The 22,384-nt window shown below is 46.9% G+C and overlaps 1 protein-coding gene across 5 annotated transcripts in view; it reads right to left on the bottom strand.

Annotated features, from left to right (window-relative positions):
• Positions 1–22,384, bottom strand: part of HYDIN (HYDIN axonemal central pair apparatus protein) — a 386,960-nt gene that overhangs the window by 22,792 nt on the left and 341,784 nt on the right. For all 5 annotated transcript variants that reach the window (XM_045076288.1, XM_045076287.1, XM_045076290.1 and 2 more), the window contains 12 exons: positions 20,404–20,501; positions 19,393–19,600; positions 18,019–18,231; positions 17,410–17,548; positions 16,155–16,320; positions 12,002–12,149; positions 11,353–11,560; positions 10,604–10,825; positions 6,577–6,746; positions 4,291–4,489; positions 2,374–2,532; positions 321–598 (listed from right to left, as the gene is read on the bottom strand). In XM_045076288.1, the coding sequence (XP_044932223.1) occupies positions 321–598; positions 2,374–2,532; positions 4,291–4,489; positions 6,577–6,746; positions 10,604–10,825; positions 11,353–11,560; positions 12,002–12,149; positions 16,155–16,320; positions 17,410–17,548; positions 18,019–18,231; positions 19,393–19,600; positions 20,404–20,501 (2,208 nt within the window). The remainder of the gene's footprint in view (positions 1–320; positions 599–2,373; positions 2,533–4,290; positions 4,490–6,576; positions 6,747–10,603; positions 10,826–11,352; positions 11,561–12,001; positions 12,150–16,154; positions 16,321–17,409; positions 17,549–18,018; positions 18,232–19,392; positions 19,601–20,403; positions 20,502–22,384) is intronic.

Here is a 22,384-nt window from a genome sequence, read left to right as displayed (position 1 = left end):
AAAGTAATCTCAGTTGTTTCATCTGTAAAATGGATCAGCGATGGAACTGCTTGGGATTAGCCAAGAGGAGCTACGTGAGGGGCATAGAACAGTCACCAAGCAGATGTTCTCGATGACATTAATTTTCGTCTTCCTGGCAGCAGCAGTCACCCGAGCGGGACCACTGTTGTCACATCTTGAGCAAAGGGAGGGGATGCAAAAGGGAGGGGAAAGAAGTAACAAGCGGCCAGACTTGGAACACAGATGTCCTGTCCAGACTGAGGGCATAGCCAGTGTCACAGGGCTGTGCTGGCCTCGGGGTGGGCACGCCGCTCTCCTACCTTGCGCCGACGTCACCCGTGTTCAACATGAGGATGCGACGTGTGGCTTGTGTCTGATACACGACTGGCCCGAAGGGGAGATGCTCCTGGTCCAGGGAGATCTCCAGGGCCTGGCAGCAGCCGTTCAGTAGGAAGAGGGGACGCAGGAGCCCCATACACTCCATTAACACCTCCTCAGAGAAGGGAGGGATGCGCTTCTTCGGGGCAAAGATGACTTCCAGCTTACAGACCTCTTTGTGCTTCAGAGTGATGTTGTGGAAGGGTATCAGGGTGAGGACCTGGACAGAAGCACAGTGAGACTCAGCCGCTGAGGGCAGGGGGCATCCGAGGCATCCGTTTCTGGGTCTTGCTGTTAGGGCTGTGACAGCCCAGGGGTCAGAGCCCATTCTGCTCCCTCCCGCTGGCTGGGTCATCTTTGGCAAGTTACTTGAGCTTTCTGTGACTTACTCTATGTGAAGATTCAGATCATCTGCATGGTAATTGGCATTCCACAAATGCTAATTCTCTTTCCAGCCCCTTGCAGCACATGACCCCTACTCTCCGGTGGAGGAAAGAGTTCGATAAGAGGACATGGAAAACGCTCAATGCTCTGATGTCTTTCCAGGGAGGACTCCCTGTGTTCCCTGCACCACACTCCCTGGTGTGCTCTTTCAGATGCAGATTCCCAGGTTCTCCCCCAGGCCGACTGAGTTTTGGGAGAGCCTGGAACTCACATCATCAAAAGTGCTCTGACCCACGCGTTCTAGAGTCTGGGAACTGCTGTTTCAATTCCTATCATCTCCCTTTCCCACTCTGTCTTGGCAGAAATGAATGAAAGTCAGCTCTAAGGAAGCCGAGGCTCCTTTGGCGCTTGTGCTCCCCTGGGGTGCAGAGCGGAGAACCGCGGTGGCTGGGGTGAGATGGGCTAGAAACTGCACCGGGACCGCGATCTTTGCGATTTCTGCAAACACTGTGACACTGAAGGCCAAGCCCAAGGCCACTGAGCTAGTACAGGTTACTCACCCCCGAAAGAGACAAAAGTGGCTTGGCCCAAAGGTCAGGGGCCCCGGCCCCTGAATGAGGAAATGGAAGCAACAAGTCGACCCTGTCTCTGGATGGCAGCATGGCCACGGGGTGAGATACCCACCGGCTCTCTTGCTCTGGTTAGCTCCCCAGCCCATTTTCCTGGCCACCCGCAGACGGTTCACAGTCTTACAGTCTCCTGCTGTACCGCCTCCCACCTGGACGTCCGGAAGCAGAGTCTCCGGAGCACACGGAGCTTTGCCTGCGAGCGCACCTCTCCCCAACCTGTCTGCTGCATTCGCTTCTCACCCTAGCTTGGCGCAGGCCTCCCTCCATCGTGAGGCCTCCCAACAGCCCCAGCTGTCCTCTGAGCTGCTCTTTCCCAACTCACATCTGGTCTCTGCAGTTTCTATGCTTTTCGGGTATTATTTCTGGGTCCCTGACCCCTGAAGACTGGAAACTCCACCAGACCTGTCTATGTCATATGACCTTGCTACGGCCTGAATGGTGACCCCCCCCCCCAAATTCACATGTGAGTGGTGTTCAGCCTCTAGGGAATAATTAGGTTTAGATGAGGTCTTGAGAGTGGGAGCCTCATGACGGGACTAGAACCCTTGTGAGAAGAGACACCAGAGCTCGATCTCGCTGTCTTTCCGCTGGGTAGACATAAGACAAGAAGGCGGTCATTGGCAAGTGATTGTTTCTGGGTGTGAGATTATGGGGAAAATGGTTTTCTTTGTGACTTTTATAGGATAGATATGATCATGAGAATCCGGATCTACTGAATCGTGTCCCTTTCTCTTTCACTTGCTGCCCTTTTGAAGTGTGCAGCCTCTCTAAGCCTTGGTGTCCTTCTGTGTAAAGTGAGAATAAAGAAAGCACCGGCCCCACACTGCTTTTGGGAGGACACTCCGAGGTGGCACGTGGGGAGCTCTTGGAACGGCCGGGCACACTGCAGGTGAGCGAGAAGTGGGGGTGGTCAGCGTGGCGAGCACCGTCATCCGTACCATCGGGACGAGGGAGGGGCCCACCGGGAGCCCTGAGCACCAACCTTGGGTTCCTGGAGTTCTGGAACTGAGAACAGGATCGACAGGCTGAATGTGAGCTGGGTGTGGCTGTTGTTCATGATGGAAACCGTTTTCTTCACTACCTGTCCCGGCAGGACAGCTCCTAACTTCACAATCCTGTTGGCTGGATCTAGCACTGAAATCTGCGGAACAGGAAAGAGAGCAGGGATGGAGGGGCTCATCGGTTACGGAGAAGAGTAACCGGCGTGACCCATCTGCTCTGGTGAGGCGGGGGTGCTTCATCTCCCGCCGTGTCCCGCCGTCTTCATACGGGGAGTGGACATTCATGGGCATAGAGGAACCCCTAAGTGGTTCCTTACACAACTACACAATTACAACAGGGTGAAGGGTTGTGGAGGCAACGCTCGGGGTACCTTGAGAGCACACTTCAGAGGCTGAACTGGCTGGGGGGTCTGGGGAGGCGTCCCTGAGAGGGCATGTCTACACTGCACCAGGGAGCTAAAGGAAGGGCAGGATCTAGACAGTTTGAGTCAGGGTGGGTGTGAGGTTGGAGGGCACCCTGGGGGCAGGGGGACACTCTGTGGCAAGGCCATGAGTCAAAGGAGTGGCTCAGTCAAGGCCTGTGGCCGGGAATGAGGGCTGCCCTAAGAAGACAGGCTGGCAGGGAGTGGGTTCGTGCTGGGAGAAGTGGGAAGCTAGGACAACACGGGGTGACCCCCTCAGACGCGTGTTTTGGGAGTGCTCTGGCTTGCGTCTCTCTGGAGACAGGCTGGAAGGCGGCTGGAGGGAGAGCCTGGAGGAGTGACAGGAGCCCAGCATTCAGACTACAATGGCTGCTGCAGAGGTGCGGCGGTGGACACGCTTCCAAGTCCTCACAAGGCCCTGATCCTGGTGTTGGCCGGGATGGACCAAGGTCAGGCTGGGCCTGGCCCGCAGGACTCTGCAGCAGACCCTGCGCGGGTCACTGTCATTTGCTCAGTCCCTAAAGGGCACACCCCCTACTCCTCAGCTTTCTTGATATCCAGCCATTTCCATTCGGTCTCCAAAGCTGAGAGTCCCTAGCAGCAGCCTGTCCTCCTGGAGGTCCCCTTGGGATTCCCCCCAAAGGACCTACACACCGTGGGTACAGAGTAAGTGAGTGACTGAATGAGCGGTGAGAGCAGAAGAGGCCTCCCCCCGCCCCGCCCCGTCCAGCTTGGGTGCAGACACACCAGGAGGCCATGTCCTGGGGTTCCTCTAGCTTGATGGGAAAGCTGCCAGGGACACCTCCCTCCCAGCCCTCCCCCATCTTCTCTGTCTGTGGCAGAAATGTCCCGTGCATTTCTGAGCATCTGGGAAAGCCTTCCATCTTCCAGAACGTCCTAGTAAAATGCAAATATGCTCACCAAACAGACACCTTAAAGGTTTACCAGACACTGGGGAGAAAGGGATTAGCACAGGACTTTCATTAGGGGCGCCCACTTAGAAGCCATGTCCTCAATCAAACATAATCCTGGGATCTGTGTCTGGCAGAGAACATTACTCAATGTGGCATTGAGAAAAGATGTTCCACAACTGAAATGCACATCTGCACACACAGCCAAAATAAATTGCTATCCAAAACAAATCTAGCCTATTCAACCTGAAAACAAAACACACCCTGATGTAAGAGGAGAAGGACGTGCATGGGATTCTGCATCTGATCGTCTCAAACTTCTCCAAGAAAGAGAATGTTTCTCTGGTGCCCGTGACTCCTCGTAGCCTATGATTCACTGAAGTTTGGTTTGAGGAAGAGTCAGATTGGACAGTTCACCCTTCAGTGGGACTGGCTGGCCTCTGACAGAGGAGCTTGGGGGCCAGACAGGTGGAGAGGGGGAGGAAGAGTGGGCTCAGGGGGGCACAGGTGGCAGGAAGGCAAAAAGGAGGGTGCCAAGCCCGAGGATCTCATCAAGGTTTCTTACCTTCATTTCGGTGCCTTTCCCTTTGATTTCAATTATTTGCTGTGAGAGCCCATTGATTTCAAAGGGGATGAGTTCTCGGTATTGGATACTTTCTCGAGGATAAAAGGTGATTGGAATCTCCAGTGTCTTTCCTGGCTTTATCACATCGACGCGGAAGTTCACCTCGAGGTATGTGGTATTGGTATACAGACAGTCTAAGCTGCAGAAAATCAGGAGGAAGGTGTGGAAGTTAGAGGGTGCTCATATTTCCATTTCGTCTACAAAGGAAGAGGATCTCCAGGACCAGCCTGTGCTCCTGGAGGTCAGAACACATGTTTAAGTCCCCCAGAAAGACTGATTCTGTCCCCTTCTCTCTCTGAGCTGGGTACTGATGGATTTCCTGCCCTCTGCCCTGGAGTCAGAGGAGTTAAGCGTTGGAAGGGACCTTAGCAGTGGTCCAGGCCATGGCTCCCTGGCATAATCAAGTTACTTACCCCAAATCACACCCAGAGATCCTGGCAGAACTGGGCCTCAAACTCAAAAGTGCCATGGCCCTTTGTTCCATGCAAAGGAAGGAAGTACTTCCTGGGGTGCCTGGGTGGCTAAGTAGGTCAAGTGTCTGCCTCTTAACTTCATTCAGCTCAGATCATGATCTCAGGGTCTTGAGATCTAGCCCTGCATCAGGTTCTATGCTGGGCATGGAGCCTGCTCAAGAGTCTCTCTCCCTCTCCTTCTGCCCCTCGCGCCCCACCCCAACCCTGTGAGAGTGCTCGCTCTCTCTCTCTCTCTCTGTAAGGAAAAAATGGAGAAGGAGGAAGAGGAGGAGGAGGAGAAGTGCTTCCTAAGTAACTGGGGGGCAAAGCACAGAAGAGAGAAGTGTGTGTTCTGAGGCAGATACACAGGAGTTTGGATCTGGGCTCTTAACCACTAACCAGCCATGAGACCTGAGAAAAGTTACTTGCCCTTTGAGCCTCTATTGCCTTATCTGTAAAGCTGGGGCAGTGACAGCTACCTCGTAAGGCTGTTAGGGGCATTAAATGGAATAGAGTGACTGAGTCAGTCACTAAGCAGGGCACGGAGGAAACACTCCACAAAGGCGATCTGTTCTCATTATCACTAATTGCCCAATTATGTGGCGTCTTCGAAGACCATGTCCCCTCTACGTCCACTTGTGGGTAGGAAAGCACGAGACCTCCCCATTTCAGTACTTCCTTGTCTGTCTTCCAGGTATTTAGAGAAGGAGTCCTGCTAGGCCAATACACGTAACTGAATGCCTTTCCGATTGAATTAAATCATGCAGGAAAGAGTGCAGGTAGATAAGAGTTTTAATGAGCATTTCCAATCACATGACACTCTCGTAAGGTCCCCTTCAGGATGATAACCATCAGCATCCCAGCAGCAGCAGCCGCAGCAGACAACCATAACGGAGCATCGCCTATGTTCCAGGCACTGCTCTTAGGGCTCTCTCTGGGGGCTAATTCAATCCTCCTGAGAGCCCCATAGGAGAGGCTCTATTATTATCCACCATCTCAGGCGAGGAGAGGTGAGAACATGTGCCCAAGGTCGCACAGCTAGGGAAGAGCTGGGGCTCAAACTTGGGCCTATGCTATCTACCTAGTGGCTCTCTAGTGGCTGGCAGCCACTAGACTTTTGTGGCTATTCAAATTCAAATTCAAATGCATTAAAATTTAGCAAACTAAAAATTTGGTCCCTCAGTTGCACCAGGCACAATTTACGTGCTCTGCCACATGCAGTCGTGGAGGTTGCCATATTGGAAGCACAGACATGTAACAGTCCCAGCGTCCAGGAAAGTTCTACTGCATAGTACTAACCTAGGAAGCCTTGAGGAAACACAGGTCTCTGGGCTAGTCTCTAGAAATCCTTTTTCGATAGGTCTGGAATAAGGCCCAGAAACCTGTACTGGAACATTCCACACTGCGATGGTGCAGAGAGGCTAGAGTTTAATCAGAAGACTTAAGCTCAGTATAGATCTGTTATTCATTATGAAGTAATGGCCTGAGAAATTCACTTTTTAACTCTTCAAACCTTGGTTTCCACATCTATTATGTGGGGAAAATACACGGAAGCCGCTGAACCTCTCATCAGGCACTGCCCTCCTCATTTCAAGATTTTCAGCAGAGCAGCTCATGGCTACCCAAGTAGTAGTGGTGGGGAAAGGAGACTCGGGATTCATGCCCAGCTGTGTTTGACTCTTTCCCGAAATCTTTTTCTGTTTCGACAGCACTTCACCTGTATGACCCATGAGGAGCTACAGACTCATCTGGAAGCTCCAGGAAGACCGCTTACCTCATAGACGTTTCTTCCTTGTTGGTGACAACCAGGATTTGTTTGTATGGGGGCATCCCAGCTTGGTAGATGAAGCAGGTCCCAAAGTTGTAGCTGGTGAAGGAGAAATGAACAGCGGGGCTCACAGCGCAGCCTGAGAGGCTGCACAGATATGTCGGGCCGTGGCTGATCTGTGGGGAGGCAATGGCAGGAAGAGCGGGATTGCACATGTGAGCAAAGGGCTCCTCGAGTCCCCGGGTGAAGGAGGAAAGCAGTTGGTGATTTAAAAAAAATAATAATAAAATAAAATAAACAATAAATTCAGGAGCTAGGACTCCATGGGCAGAGAATCTGATTCACAGGTTAGAAGTTTGTTTACTTGAGGAAAGCAAAGTGAGACAGTTGCAATCAGACCCCGCATTGGCTCTGGCAGCGAGGATTCAGCCGGAAGGCAGGGGTGTGGTGGACACTGCAGGTTACTGTCCCCCATCTGCTTCCCAGGGGTTCCCTATTGGCAGGACCCTGCTTAGCTGCCAATGCGCCTGCCTGGGGGAAAACACTTGAGTTTCTGTCCTTCCTTGACACTAAGGGTGGTCCTCAGACATAGTTCTGGTCGTCTGGATATAAACAGAAAAGGACTAGAGGGTGTCCTATTTTGAATACAGAGGTGGTCTTGCTGAGAGACCTGGGTTGCTTGGTTGTTGGTTTTTTGTTTGTTTTGCCTTCAGGCTCTTCCCTCTTATTTGCACTTTGAATGCAGACCTAGGGCTACAGGGGGGAATGGCCACCTTGCAACCAGGAAAGGACAAGAATGAAGGAAGTCAAAACGCCCTGCGTCATGGGTGAAAGAGTGGAAGATAGAAACAGAATGGGTCATCCTTGGGTTCTCAGTAAGATGGCACAGGTGCCTACTGGGACATGAACTTAATTTGCTCTTCAGAAACTTAAGAATATGAAATTTGGAAGCTGAAAATTTATTTAAAACAAAATATCCACTATTTATCCTAAATATCATTAGAAAAAGCATTATAACAGTCATTGGCACAAGTTTTCATAAGCAACTTTATAAACTGAAAAACAGCTTAAGGCTTTTAAAGTCTTTATATTTTGTGACTGATTGCCTAGAAAGGATTAAAATTGACTATCTTCGACTCTTCTGCCAGTTAGAGCAGGAAGGTACTATGATGTGTGTGTCATGTTTCTTCAGGAAGACATGGAAGTTCTGAAAAAGAAGTTTCTCCAAGTGATGGGCTCCTTCTGAGGTGGGGTGCCTGCCTCTTCCCCAGGTAAGATGGCTGCAACATTGCCCTTGAGTTCCAAACTAGGAATTTTACTCTTTTCTAATGAAAAAAAAAAATTTTTTTTTAGACTGTACTGTGACTCCATGTCCCTTTAAATTATGGACTGGCCAGCAGCTGACCTTGGGTTCCAATTGTTATACTCCCTGGTTCCCTGTCAGTCACATTTTCTGTAAGGATATGAATAAAGACCATGTCTCTTCACTCTGTCAATTCTTGCTTTTGCTGTGTAGAAGCTTTTGAGTTTGAGATAGTCTTACTTTTTATTTTTGTTTTTGTTGCCTGTGCATTTAGCGTCCTATCCGTGAAGTCACTGCCAAACCAAGTTTATGAAACTTTCCCCTGATGTTGCCTTCTAGGAGCTTTATGGTTTAAGGACTTATGTTTAAGTCTTTAACCATTTTCAGCTGACTTCTGGGCATGGTGTAAAAGGCTAGGTTTCATTCTTTTGCATATGGATCTCCAATTCTCCCAGCACCATTTGCCAAAGAGGCTCTCCTTTCCCATGGTGGGTACTTGGCAACTTTGTCAAAGATTGGTTGGCAGTATATGTGTGCATTTATTTCTGGGGCTCTCTATTCTGTTCCATTGGTCTATGTGTCTGTCTCCATGCTTGTACTATGCTATTTTGATGATGGTAGCTTTGTAACATATTTTGAAATCAGGATGAATGATGCCTCTAGCCTTGTTCTTCTTTCTCAGGATTGATTGGCTATTTGTGGTCTTTCGTGGCTTCATATGACTCATAGAATTATTTTCCTGTATTTGTGCCACTGGGATTTTGATAGGGATGGCACTGAATCTATAGATGGCTTTGGGTAGCATGGAAATTTTAACAATATTAAGGCTTTCCACTCATGAACACAGGATGTCTTTCCATTTGTCTGTGTCTTTAATTTCTTTCATCAGTGTTTGTAGTTTTCAGTATATAAGTTTTTCACCACCTTAGTTTATTCCTGAGAATTGAATCCTTTTCTGTGATACTGTAAATGAGATTATTTTTCTAATTTTCTTTTCAGATAGTTTCTTGTTAGTGTATAGGAAAGCAACTGATTTTTGTTTGTTGACTTTGTGTTCTGCAACTGTACTGAATTATTTTATTAAATCTAATAGATTTTTTAATTTAAAGATTTTATATATTTGTTTTATAGAGAGAGCATGGGGCAGGGGTGCAGCAGGCAGAGAGAGAGGGAGAAGCAGACTGCCCAAAGAGCAGGGAGCCTGATGTGGAGCTTGATCCCAGGACCCCAGGATCATGACCTGAGCTGAAGGCAGAGGCTTAACCAACTGAGCCGCACAGAAGCCCCAATTCTAACAGATTTTTTAATGGAATATTTTGGGTTTTCTATATATAAGATCATGTTGTCTGCACGCAGGGACAATGTTACCTCTTCCTTTCCAATTTGGATAGATTTTCTCTTCTTCTTGTCTAATCGCTCTGCCTAGGCCTTCCAGAAGTGGTGAGAGTGGGCATCCTTGCCTTGGTCCTGATCTTAAAGGAAAAGCTTTTAGCTTTTCACTAATGAGCATGAGGTTAGCTGTGAGATTTTCATATATGATCCTTATTATGTTGGGGGTACTTTCTTTCTAATCCTAGTTTGTCGAGAAAATTTTTTTTAAAGATTTTATTTATTTGACAGACAGAGATTACAAGTAGGCAGAGAGGCAGGCAGAGAGAGAGGAGGGGAAGCAGGCTACCCGCTGAGCAGAGCCCCCCGCCACATGGGGCTCGATCCTAGGACCCTGGGATCATGACCTGAGCCGAAGGCAGAGGCTTTAACCCACTGAGCCACCCAGGCACCCCTTGTCGAGAATTTTTATCATGAATTTTGTCAAATGCTTTTTGCCACTTCTATTGAGATGATCATGTGATTTTTATCCCTTATTCTGTTAATGTCAGATATCACATTAACTGGTCTTTGTATATTGAACCATCCTGGCATCTGAGAGGTAAGTCCCACTTGGTTGTAGTGTATGATCTTTTCAGTGTATTGTTGGATTTGATTTACTAGTATTGTGTTGAGGATTGTTCTACCTATATTCATTAGGGATATTGGCCCATAGTTTTTTTTTCTTGTGGTGTCATTGTTTGGCTTTAGTACCCAGAAGAATTGAAGTCAAGATCTTGAAGAGGTGTTAACACTCTCACATTCAGTGTAGCACTAGTCATAGTAGTCAAGATGTGCAAACAACCTGAACGTTCATCGACAGGTGAATAAAGAAAATGAGGCATATACACACAATTAAGCCATTTTTCTTGAATAAATGATCCTAGGATTCTTGCTAGCCTTTGGTTAACTTCAAGAGTTCTGAAAAAATTGCTTTTGCTAGTTTTTGCCAGTGCTCTCATCACCACGGGAGAGCAGCTCTCCAGGGGTCCTTCTCTGCCATTCCTGCGGGCATCATGAATCCTTGGTTTTTCATTCAGTGACGTATCTTGGAAAATGCTATACATATTTTGTCTCTCTTACTTCCTCTGCACTGGCCACCCATATCCCTTATTCGTTTTAATAGCTGCATAGGATTGCAGTGCATGGAGGGTCCACTGCTTTGCAATGGACACTTATTCACTGGGCACCTCAACTGTGGATGAACCCTTTATACTAGAGATTGTGAGACTGTTTCCAACACGACCACTCTCCAGGAGCTTCTGGAAGGGTGGAGAAGACAAGGAACATGCAGGAGAATTACTCTCTCAAGAAAGAGTGCTGGGAATGCTTTCAGGGTCAGACGATGGTAAATGGTCTCACCTTGATTCTGAGTTCCAGGCCTTTCAAGACACACTTCTTAAATGGCTGGAAAGACACGGAGGCATGTGAAGTCTGGCCCACATCCACAATGCCATCGATGGGGGAAAATTCCAAGTATTGCAATAGGGATTTGGGGCCAGATAGCTCTGCCTGGAAGCTGAAGTTGAATTTTCCAGTGTTGATAAAGCTGAGTTCACACTGAACACATTCGTTCAACTCTACCTGAGTGATAGAGAACAGAGTAGTATGTTGATGGAATGCAAATCATGGCTCCCTTCTCTGGGGTTAGGATATGTAAGATGTTGGGGAAAAGTATCATTTGGGAGGTAGGGATGACAGATGATGTTAGTGAGCTGAGTATCATGGGCTTAATGTAGTCAGATATTCCACCGAGAGCTACTAAATGATGGGGGGGGGTGCTCATACCTGAAGTGTAAGAAGGCAATTTAATTTTTAGACAATGCTTGGTGGACAAACATCCTTCCTGTATGTTGAAATCAAGTATTATTCCCTGCCCTACCATCTCTCCACCCCCTGGAAGATAAAATAAGTTTCACATCAAAACTATATGCTTTCTGAGGGTGGAGATGCTTCTGGCATGTGCCGTTCTTCTGGTCTCCCTGACATATGAAACAGAGAGCTACGGCTAACATTCCCTTGCACTTCCTTTCCCAGCCAGTGTGGAACCAGAGAAAGAGAGAGAGAGGGAGAGGTGAGAGAGAATAATCGAGGCTCTCTCACGCTCTTACCTCATAGAAGTTGATAATGTTCGTCTCTTTGGGAGTCAGGAGAGTGATCAAGCCCGTCCTGTCCTTGCACCTGACCTCTGCATTCATAGTGTATCCCTCAGCCTTGACATTTAGAGTCAGAGGGTGAGCTTTCTTTTTCACATTGCAGATCAAATTAAAGTTCACATCTCCCTCCTGCTTTGGTGTGAAGAAAATATCAACCGGGAACCTGGTTGGGGAAGAAGACAGCAGATTAGCTGCCAAGGCCAGCCTGGTATAACCTGCTAAAGAATATGAGCCTGATGCGTTAGCACTTGCTCTATGAGGAAAAGGCACCGTCATTCCAAATTACGACGAGTTGTGAAGATTTGCCAGTCGTGGCTGAACAGTGCTCTATGAATTCACAAATATAACAGAAAAAAAGGAAAAGAATATAAACATGAGAGAAAAATATTGAGAAGAAGGTCTTAAAGTTCTCAGTGCTCTACAATCCATCAGGAAAATGAACAACGGAAAATGAGGAGGACAGGGGTAGGGTTGTTCATATAAATGTGAGAGTTGGGAGAGATGTGATACAGGGCGCTCTGGGGGAAATGGATTCGCCCGGCTAGCAGGTCTAGAACCCTTGCTGTAGTGGGGGTGTGCAGTTGTGGGGGAACTTTTTCTTTACCTGGACAGTGGTGGGATCCAACCTTCCATGGGACATATGACCAGGCTGTTGCTGAAGCCTTCGGAGTACCGGGAGTTGTCCTGGAAGGCAAAAGAGAAGCCCTGCTCCTCCTTGTTGATGATGTGCACGGTCTCCCTGGCTTCTCTGCCTGTGGGAGAAACACCAGCCCTGAGTGAAGGCCTCACGCCTGCTCCTGAAGCATTCAGCATGATGAAGTCCCAGAACCTAAGTCAGGTTCGGTGGGGTGAGGAGGTTCGGAGCCGACGACTAAAGAAAGAATTCTTAAGACGTCATTGGTGCAAAATGGTGGTTTATTAAAGCACGGGGACAGGACCCGTGGGCAGGAAGAGCTGCTGCTGCCCCGGGTTGTGAGGGGTGGTTGGTTATATACACAGGAGTTGGGTAGGTGAGGACAAAGGGGTGTTCAGAAGGGCTATTGGGGCAAAGAATACTATCAGGATATTGAAGGCTTGGTTACTATCAAGTAAAGACAATTGGAAGTCTGGTGGAATGTTACATTCCTGCTATCAAGCATCCTTGTTAATGAGATTTAGGTTTAGAAGAAATTTAACTTTATTTACTTTTCCTTCTACCTCCGCCTCCTTCGGTTTTTATGGAGGGGAGGGTGACATTAGGCTTGAGGAACTGAGTTCTGTGTCTTTGGAAATTGGGCTATTGATAAGGTAACTTCTTTGTTGTAATCTCAAGGACATTTGCAAACCAAGGGAGACTCCTGGTTTGCAGGATTGCGATCTCAGCAAGTTAACTATTTATCATTTTATGGCAGTCAGGGGTGCCTGAGGAATGCTACACCTATGGAGGGGAGCGGATGAAAGGGGGGGGTGCAAGGCGCCAGCTCTTGCTTTGTCCTCAGCCAGCCTCCTGCTCCCTCATCAAGCAGATACTGCTCCTCAAGCAAGAGGAAGCCTTCACAGAAAAAAACTTTTCAACTTTTTTTCTCTCTTCTCCCAAGCTCCTCAGTCTTTGACTACCTCCCTTCCTTCCTTCTGCTCTACAAGGGACCTGTTTCCCCTGGTGAGATTTCTCCTTCTAGAACTTTATTCCATCAATTTCCTGCTCCTGCTGGGTGGCCCCTCTGCCTTGGTCGCAGCTGTCTGAGGTGATTCTGATGACGTCATTTTCTCTCTTTGTTCCTTTGGAACTAATGCCTTCCTGCTTTTGGTAATGAGGGCTTCACCCTCCCTGGAAGGCCCATTTATTTGTAGATAGTCTCTGCATTACACTCTTTTGAATCAGAGCTCAGGTATGTTGTGAGAGTCCTGCAGGGTCTTCTGTAACTATTTTGCTTTTTCTTACTTTCCTTGACTATTATAAAGCATTTTTTTTTTACATATACTTTAGAATCATTTTATCTAATTCTCCCTCTGCCCTTAATCCTTTTGGGATTAAGGCTGCCAGATTTAGGAAATATTTTTTTAGTATAAGTATGTCCCAAATATTGTATGACACATACTTGTATTGACATACTTACACTAAAAAATTACTCACTGTTATCTGAAATTTAAATGTGACTAAGCATCCTGTATTTTATCTGGCAACACCAGTTGGAATTCTAATTGGAACTTGATTAAATTTGTATTTAATCTTGAGAGAATTAGTAAATGTTCACATCTTGTTTGAGGGCATTTTAATAAGATTTTATAGTTTTCTTCATATAAGTCCTATGCTTTTCATTTACACTTATCCTTAGATATTATATAGGTTTTGTCAATATTGAATGGATTTTTTTTTTCTGTTTCTGGGTGCTTATTGCTAAAAGAAAGAGAAACTATTGATTTTTACATAATTGTCTTGCATCCAGCCGCTTACTAAATTATCTTGTTGATTCTAGTGGTTTGTTTTGCTTTTCTCTAGAGCCTCTGGAGGTTTTCTATGTAAGAAGTCACCGGCAACAGCAAATGAGATAGTTTTGTCTCTTTTTCCTTAATGTTTATGCCAATTCTTGAATTTTCCTGTTTTATTGTATTTGCTAACTAAAATCACAAAGAGAATATTCAATAATAATGATGATAATGAGCATCCTTGCCTAATTCCTGATTTTTAACTGAAGTGGTTCCAGTGTTTAATCACAGTATAATATCTGCCTCTTGATTTTGGTTAGTCTTCTTTTTTTGAGGAAGAGGAAGAGAGGGAGGGAGGGTGAGTGTGAGCGAATGTGTGCGCAGGGGTGGGGGGAGGGGCAGAGGGAGAGAGAGAATCCCAAGCAGGCTCCACTCTCAGCCCAAAGCCCCATCTCGTGACCCTGAGATCGTGATCTAAGCTGAAATCAAGAGTCAGATGCTTAACTGACTGAGCCACCCGGGTGCCCCTGGATAGTCTTCTCTATTGAAGTTTCCCCCTCTATTCCTTCCTATCTTACAATTAGAATTTTTGTTAAGAATTTATGCAATGACTTTTTAGTGTATATTCAGATGATCACCTGGTTGTTCTTTAATCTGTTGATATATTCATTATATTGAAATGCACCACCTTTGCATTCCCAGATTAAATTCTGTTCGCCTTGCTGTTGCTGTTTCTATTTATTTAATTTAATTTTAATTCCAGTTAGTTAACAGTGTTCTGCCAGACTCAGGTGTGTCATATAGTGATTCACCACTTCCATACCCCACCCGGTGCTCATCAGAACAAGAGCACTCCTTAGTCCCCATCACCTGTTTCTTCACCATTCCTCTACCCCTCCCCTCTGGGAGCCATCCATCTGTTCTGTATAGTCAAGAGTACTGTTATTGGGGCGCCTGGGTGGCTCAGCGGGTTAAAGCCTCTGTCTCAGGTCATGATCCCGGGGTTTGGGGATCGAGCCCCGCATCAGGCTCTCTATTCCGCGGGGAGCCTGCTTCCTCCTCTCTCTCTGCCTGCTTCTCTGCCTACTTGTGATCTCTGTCTGTCAAATAAATAAATAAAATCTTTTTTAAAAAAGAGGACTGTAATTATTCTTATGCTCTACTGCCCATTTATTTGTTCGAAACCTTCTGGAACATCACAGTCTCCTCCCACATACTTCTATGTATCAGTATAAGAAATGTATGGAAATATTACACAATAAGCTGTTAACATGGGCTTCCTTTGATGGAAAGGATAGGTGGAGATAAAATAAATTTTCCTTATATAATAGACTTATTGTCTTATTATGAAGTATATTATTTTTCTAAATATAAAAATCTAATGAGTTACTAAAAATCCTCTCCTTTAGTTGTATTTTACAGACACACACACACACACACACTGCATCCATGTGATAAGGGACCTGATGATCACTTCCTTTATTTCCTTCAGGTCTCTGATCAAATGTCACTTTCCCACCACCTACTGGAATAGGCGATTAACTTCTGACATGCTATATATTATTCTTTTTTCTTTTTTAGTAGTCTGCTTTCTTTTCTTTATTTTTTTTTAAGATGTTATTTATTTATTTGTCAGAGAGAACCAGAGGGGGTGGGGAGAAAGAGAGTGAGAAAGAGCACACAAGCAGGGGGAGAGGCACGCAGAGGGAGAAGCAGGCTCCTCACTGAGCAAGAAGCCCAACGCGGAACTCGATCCCAGGACCTGAGATCATGACCTGAGCCGAAGGCAGGTGCTTAACTGACTGAGCCCCGCAGGCATCCCTTGCTGCTCTGCTTTCTATTACTAGACTATAACCGCCGGGAGGGTGGGGACTTTCGCTGTAGCCACGGCATTCTCAGCTCACAGAGCCGTGCCTGGGTCATACAAGGGCTCAGTAATATTTGTTGAGCTGAATAAATGCATGAAAGGATGGCAGAGAAATGTGATCGCTGCGGCGCAGACTGAGAGGCCAACAAGTGCAGGACATCCTCCAGAGGCACGTGCCAGTAAGACCGGGATGACACGGGGCTCGGGAAATGGACACAGTCAGTCCAGGCCTTCAAGGAACCTAACAAGCAGCATCCGCAGCAAGGCTCCTGAATTCTCATAGGCTATTAGCGTGTGGATTTAGAAGATACCTGGTGGAAGTTGGATGGAGAAATAAATATTTCTTGGCTTTGTGAACAGTGACAGAGAACGTCTGATGGGCACCAGGACAAGTTTGCCACCCCAGTCGGCTCCTGGCACTCATTGCTGGGTCAGCCCTCACAGGTCCCACCAACTCACACATAAACCAATGGGAAAGGCTTACCAATGAGGAGACAACTGAAGTTGAGGTGTGACTTGTCCAGATTGATGAGAGGATCGGTGGCTTTGCCCACCAGTAGGAAAGGGACGGTGATGTTGTGTTCGGGGATTAAGAAAGTCCAGAAGGCTTCTGTGATGTCCAGATGGGAAGGTGTGAACTGGAAGGTAATCTAAGAAGACAGTTGGGAACAGAGGAGTAAAAGGTGTTTCTGTTTGCTTGTTCCACATGCCCTTGGAGGCTTCCTGGTGCTGGGGTTATGATGGCTGACATTATCAGGTCCTCCCCCTCCCCGTTCTGCTGTCTCTGTGAAGGCATGTAAGTGTGGCTCTTCCAGAAATATCAATGTCTGTTTGGACCCTGCCTACAGGTCCTTCTGAGGGGGTCAACCCCCTCCCCACAGCCTCCACAGCCTCTGGTGGCTGGACCACCATATTTCGTACCATGTCTTTGTCTGGCATGTAAAAACAGAGAGAATCTGAGAGAAATACGAAATTTTGGCTTTTCCCAAAAAGTTCAGGAAAATCGGCAGCCCTGGGCCACTTGTCTGTGTGTGGTCACCTGACAGAGAAGCACAGCAGCCAGCCAGGGGTGGGCTCAGCATTCCTTGTCATCCATCGTCCCCTGGGCCTGCTCCATTCATTTGTGGGACCTGCCCGAAGGCATTTGAATTCATCATTTCTGTTTCATGGATCTATTTCTGCCTGAGATCCTCTGTGGAATTTATAGGATATGGGGTCTATCATTCTGTTTTGGCCAATGAATTCATGCTTCCCGAGGTCTGACCCCACACTCCAGTCCCCACACCACTGCGTGAACATGAGGACTGAGCTGTGGGACAGGACTCACTTTTCTGTTTTGCCCTTTGGCCTGACCAAGTAAAAACACACCTGTATACTTTTACCACTGTCAGTCCCTTGGGGGAAAAAACAAGCCTTCTTGTTTCTCTATGGGTCCTAGAGTCTCCAGCCACAGTGCCCAGATCCCCTTCTCTGCTTTACTAGTTTCAGTTTTAAAAACTGCAAATGCTAGAACTCTCCATTTCTCCATGGCCAACCAAGGGAGTGCAGGTATGTCTTGTTCATGAGGACGGCCTCCTGTCTATGCCACTCAAGAAATGCTTATTGATTCATGCACCCTCAGGCTGTGCTCCCTCACTCTACCTATGGTCTACAGCACACTTGCTATCCAGACAGAGAGAGAGAGAGAGAGAGATAGATAGAAAGGTCTTTCATCAGATGGTCTTCATTCACATACACACCTCAGCTTTCTTTTCTGGGTGGATGAGGCCCTTCTCTGTAAGGCATGTGAAGGCTGGAGGGTTCTGGAGACTTTCAGTTTCTTCGGAGATCCAGCAGAAGGTGTAGGTGGTGTTAGTGGGGTTCAGGATTGTAAAAGTCCTGGCCGAGGAGGAAGAATTGATCACAGAGGCTCACACAGGGGAGTTGAGGAATAAGACAAACTTTCTCATGATCTTCTCTAGCACAGGCCTCCCTATCTGGGAAGTAGAACATATCTGGGCACTTCATTAACATAGAAATGAAAACTGCATCTCAGCTGGAGCTCCAGACTATGGCTAGCAAACTGGACTTTGGAGTAAAAATGACGCCCAGGGTGCTTCTGTCCCGCTGATCCTCTGTGGTTAAGGGGGTGGTCAGGGATTCTGTGTTAGGTCTTCCAAACTTTCCCCAGTGTTGATACTAAGGAGACCAAATCCAGCTTCCTTACTAGAGCAGTTTTCTGAAGTCCAACCCCAGTAGTTCAAGCCTGCTTTTAGGATTTAGTCTCCCTGACTTCCCTGAATTCTTCCTCCCCATTCTTTAGAAGGACAGTGATAGGAACTTGACTGATGCAAACCTAAGCAACTCACCGAAGACTCTTCCCTCCTATGCCCACACTGGTGAACTCAATCACCCGGGTGTTGGGGTCCAGAGCCCCACCACCAGGCCCTCGGAGGTCTGGGTTGCGCCGATGACCGCTGATGTAGTCCGAGTGTTTCAGGTCAAAGTGGCAGAAGGGCAAGATGCTCCGCCCTTTTGTTGTTAGGACTGGACCTTGCTCCCCGGGCGGCAAGTTGGGAATCCTGAGAGGATAAAGTTATTCTTACTTGTTTTTAAATCAGCTGTTGCTTTCAGAGTTGGAAATGAATTATTATGTCCACCAGAATGTGAGCTCCAAGAAAGCAGAGACTGTCCTGGTCAATGACACAATCTCAGTCCCTGAACAGTGCGTTATACGTGGTAGGTGCTGACTCATTAACTGTTGAGTGGATGGACGTGTGAATGCGCTGAGGAGGAGGGGCTGAATTCTGGCTCCTTTTCTGCATCAAAGTACAGCCTCAGGTCATCTCTCCAATAGTGGTAACAAAATCTCCCTGCTGTAAACCGAGTAGTGTCTTACCCTCTGGGTCCTCTCATAGGCACCTACTGGGGTATGAACATGGACAGAAAAATCCTAGAAGAGTATCCTGAGTGCCTTGGAGAAGGTGAGGTGGATGTGATCAGACTTAGTCCCAACACCAAGTCCAGGCAGCCAAGATGTGGGGGGAGGGCCCCTGTGGTGGATTGTGGGGCTCCACAAGGCGCTCATGGCCCACGTAGGTCTGTCTACCCCATGCTGGGGTTCATACAGTCCTCTGTAAGGTGGGTGTTCTGCATGGAGCTTTCCTGGGAGTGGTTAGCCTATCAGGAGCTTTCAGTGCTAGAAGTTATAGATTGGCTTTTCTGGAACTGGGTGTGGACCCTTCTATTCCTTACCGACATGTGTCAGGTCCACACCTCCAACACCACCAGGTATGTGTATGGGATGATTGTGTGCCAAGTTCTCTGCTAAGTCTTCACTTGAACTGACTTATTTAAGGTTCATGGCGATAGTACAAGGTGGGTATTGCTGTTTGCTTTCTACATGAGGAAACCAAGTCTCAGAAAATATACAAGAAGGTTTTCCTAAGTTCGTGCATGCCCAAGGACTGGAACCCATCTGTCAACCATTCTGTTGCTCAGTGTAATCCTGTATGTGGCTGGCAGGGGACAGGAGAAAGAGTCTAGAGAGTGTTGATGAGTGATACAAAAGACCCAATTCTCTGTATATTCCAAGGCCTGGCCCCTTTGAATCTTCCAAAAAAGGAAATATGACCATTAGGATGCTGTGGAGGGGCCCAAGGCTGGAAAGAATAGTGGTAGTGGTGGGACAAAAGAGAGGCCAGGAGATGCCAAACTTTGTTCTGGGGAGCACTTCTCCTTACTGGCAGAAAAGATGGCCCTCGAAGTCTCCAACCTCCAGCGGGGAGAATTTCACTTTGAGCTTCTGAGTCTTGCCTGCAGGCACAGTGCCTGAGGAGGGCTCCACAGAGAAGGGTGGGAGGGAAACGTCATTCCAGTGCTCGGTGGCACTGTCCAGGGTGCTGACCGTGTGCAGCGTGCCCTGGCTAAGCTGGTCTTTTTGAGAGGAACCTGGGGGCAAACAGAGACAGCCAGTGATGTTCCGCGTTTGCAGTGAGAGAGCAGGTAGAGGCAGCCCACTCACAGGTCCAGAGGGAGCCTCTGTGGGGTCTGTGGGCTCACCTCTTCTAGCAGGTATACTTAATCTTGGGCACTGGGGGTAAGAAATTGGCTTACATCTCTCATAGATAGGAGACTCCTGAAAATACTTCTATTAATTCTACAAGATTTCTAAGCTGTTTCCTTTTGGCTCAAGGGGGTGAGTCAAAGAGATGTCTCTAGGTATTCTGCCTCAAGAATAATGGGCTGTGAACCTAATTTTTGGAGAATCATTGTTTTAAAAAAAGGGGTTTACAACCTGGGGGCCCATTCAAAAGGTCTGTGAATCTCCAAAACTGCAAGCAACAACAGTAATGAGTATCTGTCCACCAAGTGTTGAGCCCTTTTCTGAGGACTTTATACGTATCACGTTGGGTAGGGGTGTGTACTTTCTTGGGGAAACCTTTCATAGCTTCAGCAAGGGTCTGTAATCTTCCAAGAGGCTAAGGCCTGAAAAACAAGATTCCCAGGGCTCTGTGGTCAGGGTGGTGGCCTGGTGGATGGCCAGGGTTCAGGTTCCAGGAGGACAGAGGTCAGCTCTTGAGTTTCTCAGACCCTTTTTGTTCTGCAGACACCATGAGACGTTTTCTCTGCTGCTTCTTGGCTACTGGGGGGCAGGGAGCTGTAGGGGCAGTGCTCACTGCTCCATGAACAAGGTTCTTCTATTAACTGGGGACTCAGTTCAAGCCCTGGGTTTTGCCTGTCATTGTGTTTACCTTGGTTATCTGGCATTGCAAAACTGACAGTCTTTGTAGTCTCTTCTGAGACCCAGTTGAATTCCAGCTGCACACTTCCTGAATTAACCAGTTCAAACCTGCAGATAGATCAGAAAATAGATTTGAGAAATGTGCTGTCAGCGATTTTTTTCTGTCCACCCATCATCTATACTGTTACTTAACTTCTTTCTTTAAGTCATCACTGTGTTTCTTAAACATTTTTTCAAAAGGCAAGTTTTAAGCATTTTATCCAGCATCATGCATTTGCTATGCTAGTTACATTTTCTTCTAAAACATGTAAAATATATGCATAGCTATTAAAAGTAAAACTATCCAAATGTTTAGTACTGAAAATCATCTGGAACACCGCCAGTAAGTACCCTACACAATGAGCTCTCTGCATACATTGCTGTAATCCTGAAACATTTCCATGAGAGAGGAATCAAAATGTGTTTCCCACGACAGTATCTCCTTTAGGTGCAAATTTCATAGTCCCTCCCTTCCTGAAGCATCTCCCACTGGAAACAATGTCCCTGTGGTCAGAGGCTTCTTTACCCCTACCTGAGATTCCTTCACTGGCCGAGACTTGTCTCAAATTCTGAATTAGTGGAGCCCTTTCTTGCCTCAAGTTTCCCTGCATCTAAGACAAGAACAGGAGATAGAATCTTTTTTCTGGAATCACATTTAAACTGATCACAATCCCAGCAAAGGATGAGGTCTTTCACAAGAAAATGATTGTCCTAGAGAAAGAAACACAGTGCTATCCTAGTTTTAGGGAAGTGGTAGGAGTTGAGAGTTTACGAGTGGGGTGCGCTAGGGTGTAAGAATTAGGTTTCTATTTTCCAACCCAGGTAGACCATGCAGGTACACCCAAAGTCAAGTGCTTGGACCTCAGGGGTTTGTGTTTATTGTGTACAAGTATGAGCACTGGTCATTATCTCAAAGAAAATTTTATAAAGTGGAGAAATCTTGGTGGTACAGAATACTTCTGATTAAAAAGAGTTCTTGGTTTAGATTGGGATTGGCTTTTTTTTTTTTTTTAAACAAAGGGCAAGATAGCACTTTTTTTTTTTTTTTTTTGGCTTTGTGTACCATAGGTCTTTGTAGCAACTACTCACTTTGCTGTTGCAGTGTAGAAGCAGCCAAAGACAATGGGCATAAACTGATGGGCATGGCCCTGGCCAGAAGTAACTTTATTTACAATGAGAGGCAGCTGGCTGGATTTGGTCCATGGGTCATTTGCCAACCCCTACTTTAGGAGAAATAGGTATCAGCAGGAGGTCCTGTCTCCTGCCTTATCCCTTTTGCTTCTATAAAAATTGGGGAGAACATGTAAAGTGTAATCAATGCAAAATGACTGGAAGAAGTTAATTACTAATTCTTACAAAGTTGAAACAGATCAGTGGTTCACATTTTTGTGCTTCTAATTCTTAAAGAATAGTCTGTCCTTATATGTGCTGTTCTCTCTGTCTAGAAGGCCCTTTCCTTCCTCACTTACTTCTTCACCTGGCTACCTCCTGCTCATCTTCCGCAATTCAGCGGGGCACCGCTTCATCTGGGGCGCCTTCCCTGATGAGCTCTCTGCTTCCTGATTGTCCCCACATCTCAGGCTGTTTTAGGTACTCTCCAGCACACACACAACACCACAAATATCAATTCACCTATTTTCACCCATCCTCCCCCCACCCACCATGAGCTCCTTAAGATGGGGGCCCACGACATCCTGTATTCCCGTGAATGAGTTCACATAACTCTTTTTCCTTCTGAGGACAATTCTGGCTACAAGTGAAATTTCTAGCTCTGTTTCCCTGGAAACACGATAAAGGAGAAATACCAGTCGCATTATTAGGCAACCCTGTTTATAGTAAAAATGATGCCTGATTGGTAAATTGCCTCTGGTCTGGAGGGAATTATGGTTCCCTGGGGGGAAGATATAGCTTTGGGGTTTTCTTAGTGTAGTGATTCTTGTAACTGGGCATGT

Source organism: Mustela putorius, unplaced genomic scaffold (assembly GCF_011764305.1).
Source record: "Mustela putorius furo isolate JIRA1106 unplaced genomic scaffold, ASM1176430v1.1 tig00000174_pilon_pilon_pilon, whole genome shotgun sequence".
Taxonomy (NCBI): domain Eukaryota; kingdom Metazoa; phylum Chordata; class Mammalia; order Carnivora; family Mustelidae; genus Mustela; species Mustela putorius.
This window is presented reverse-complemented; position numbering and strand designations above follow the sequence as displayed.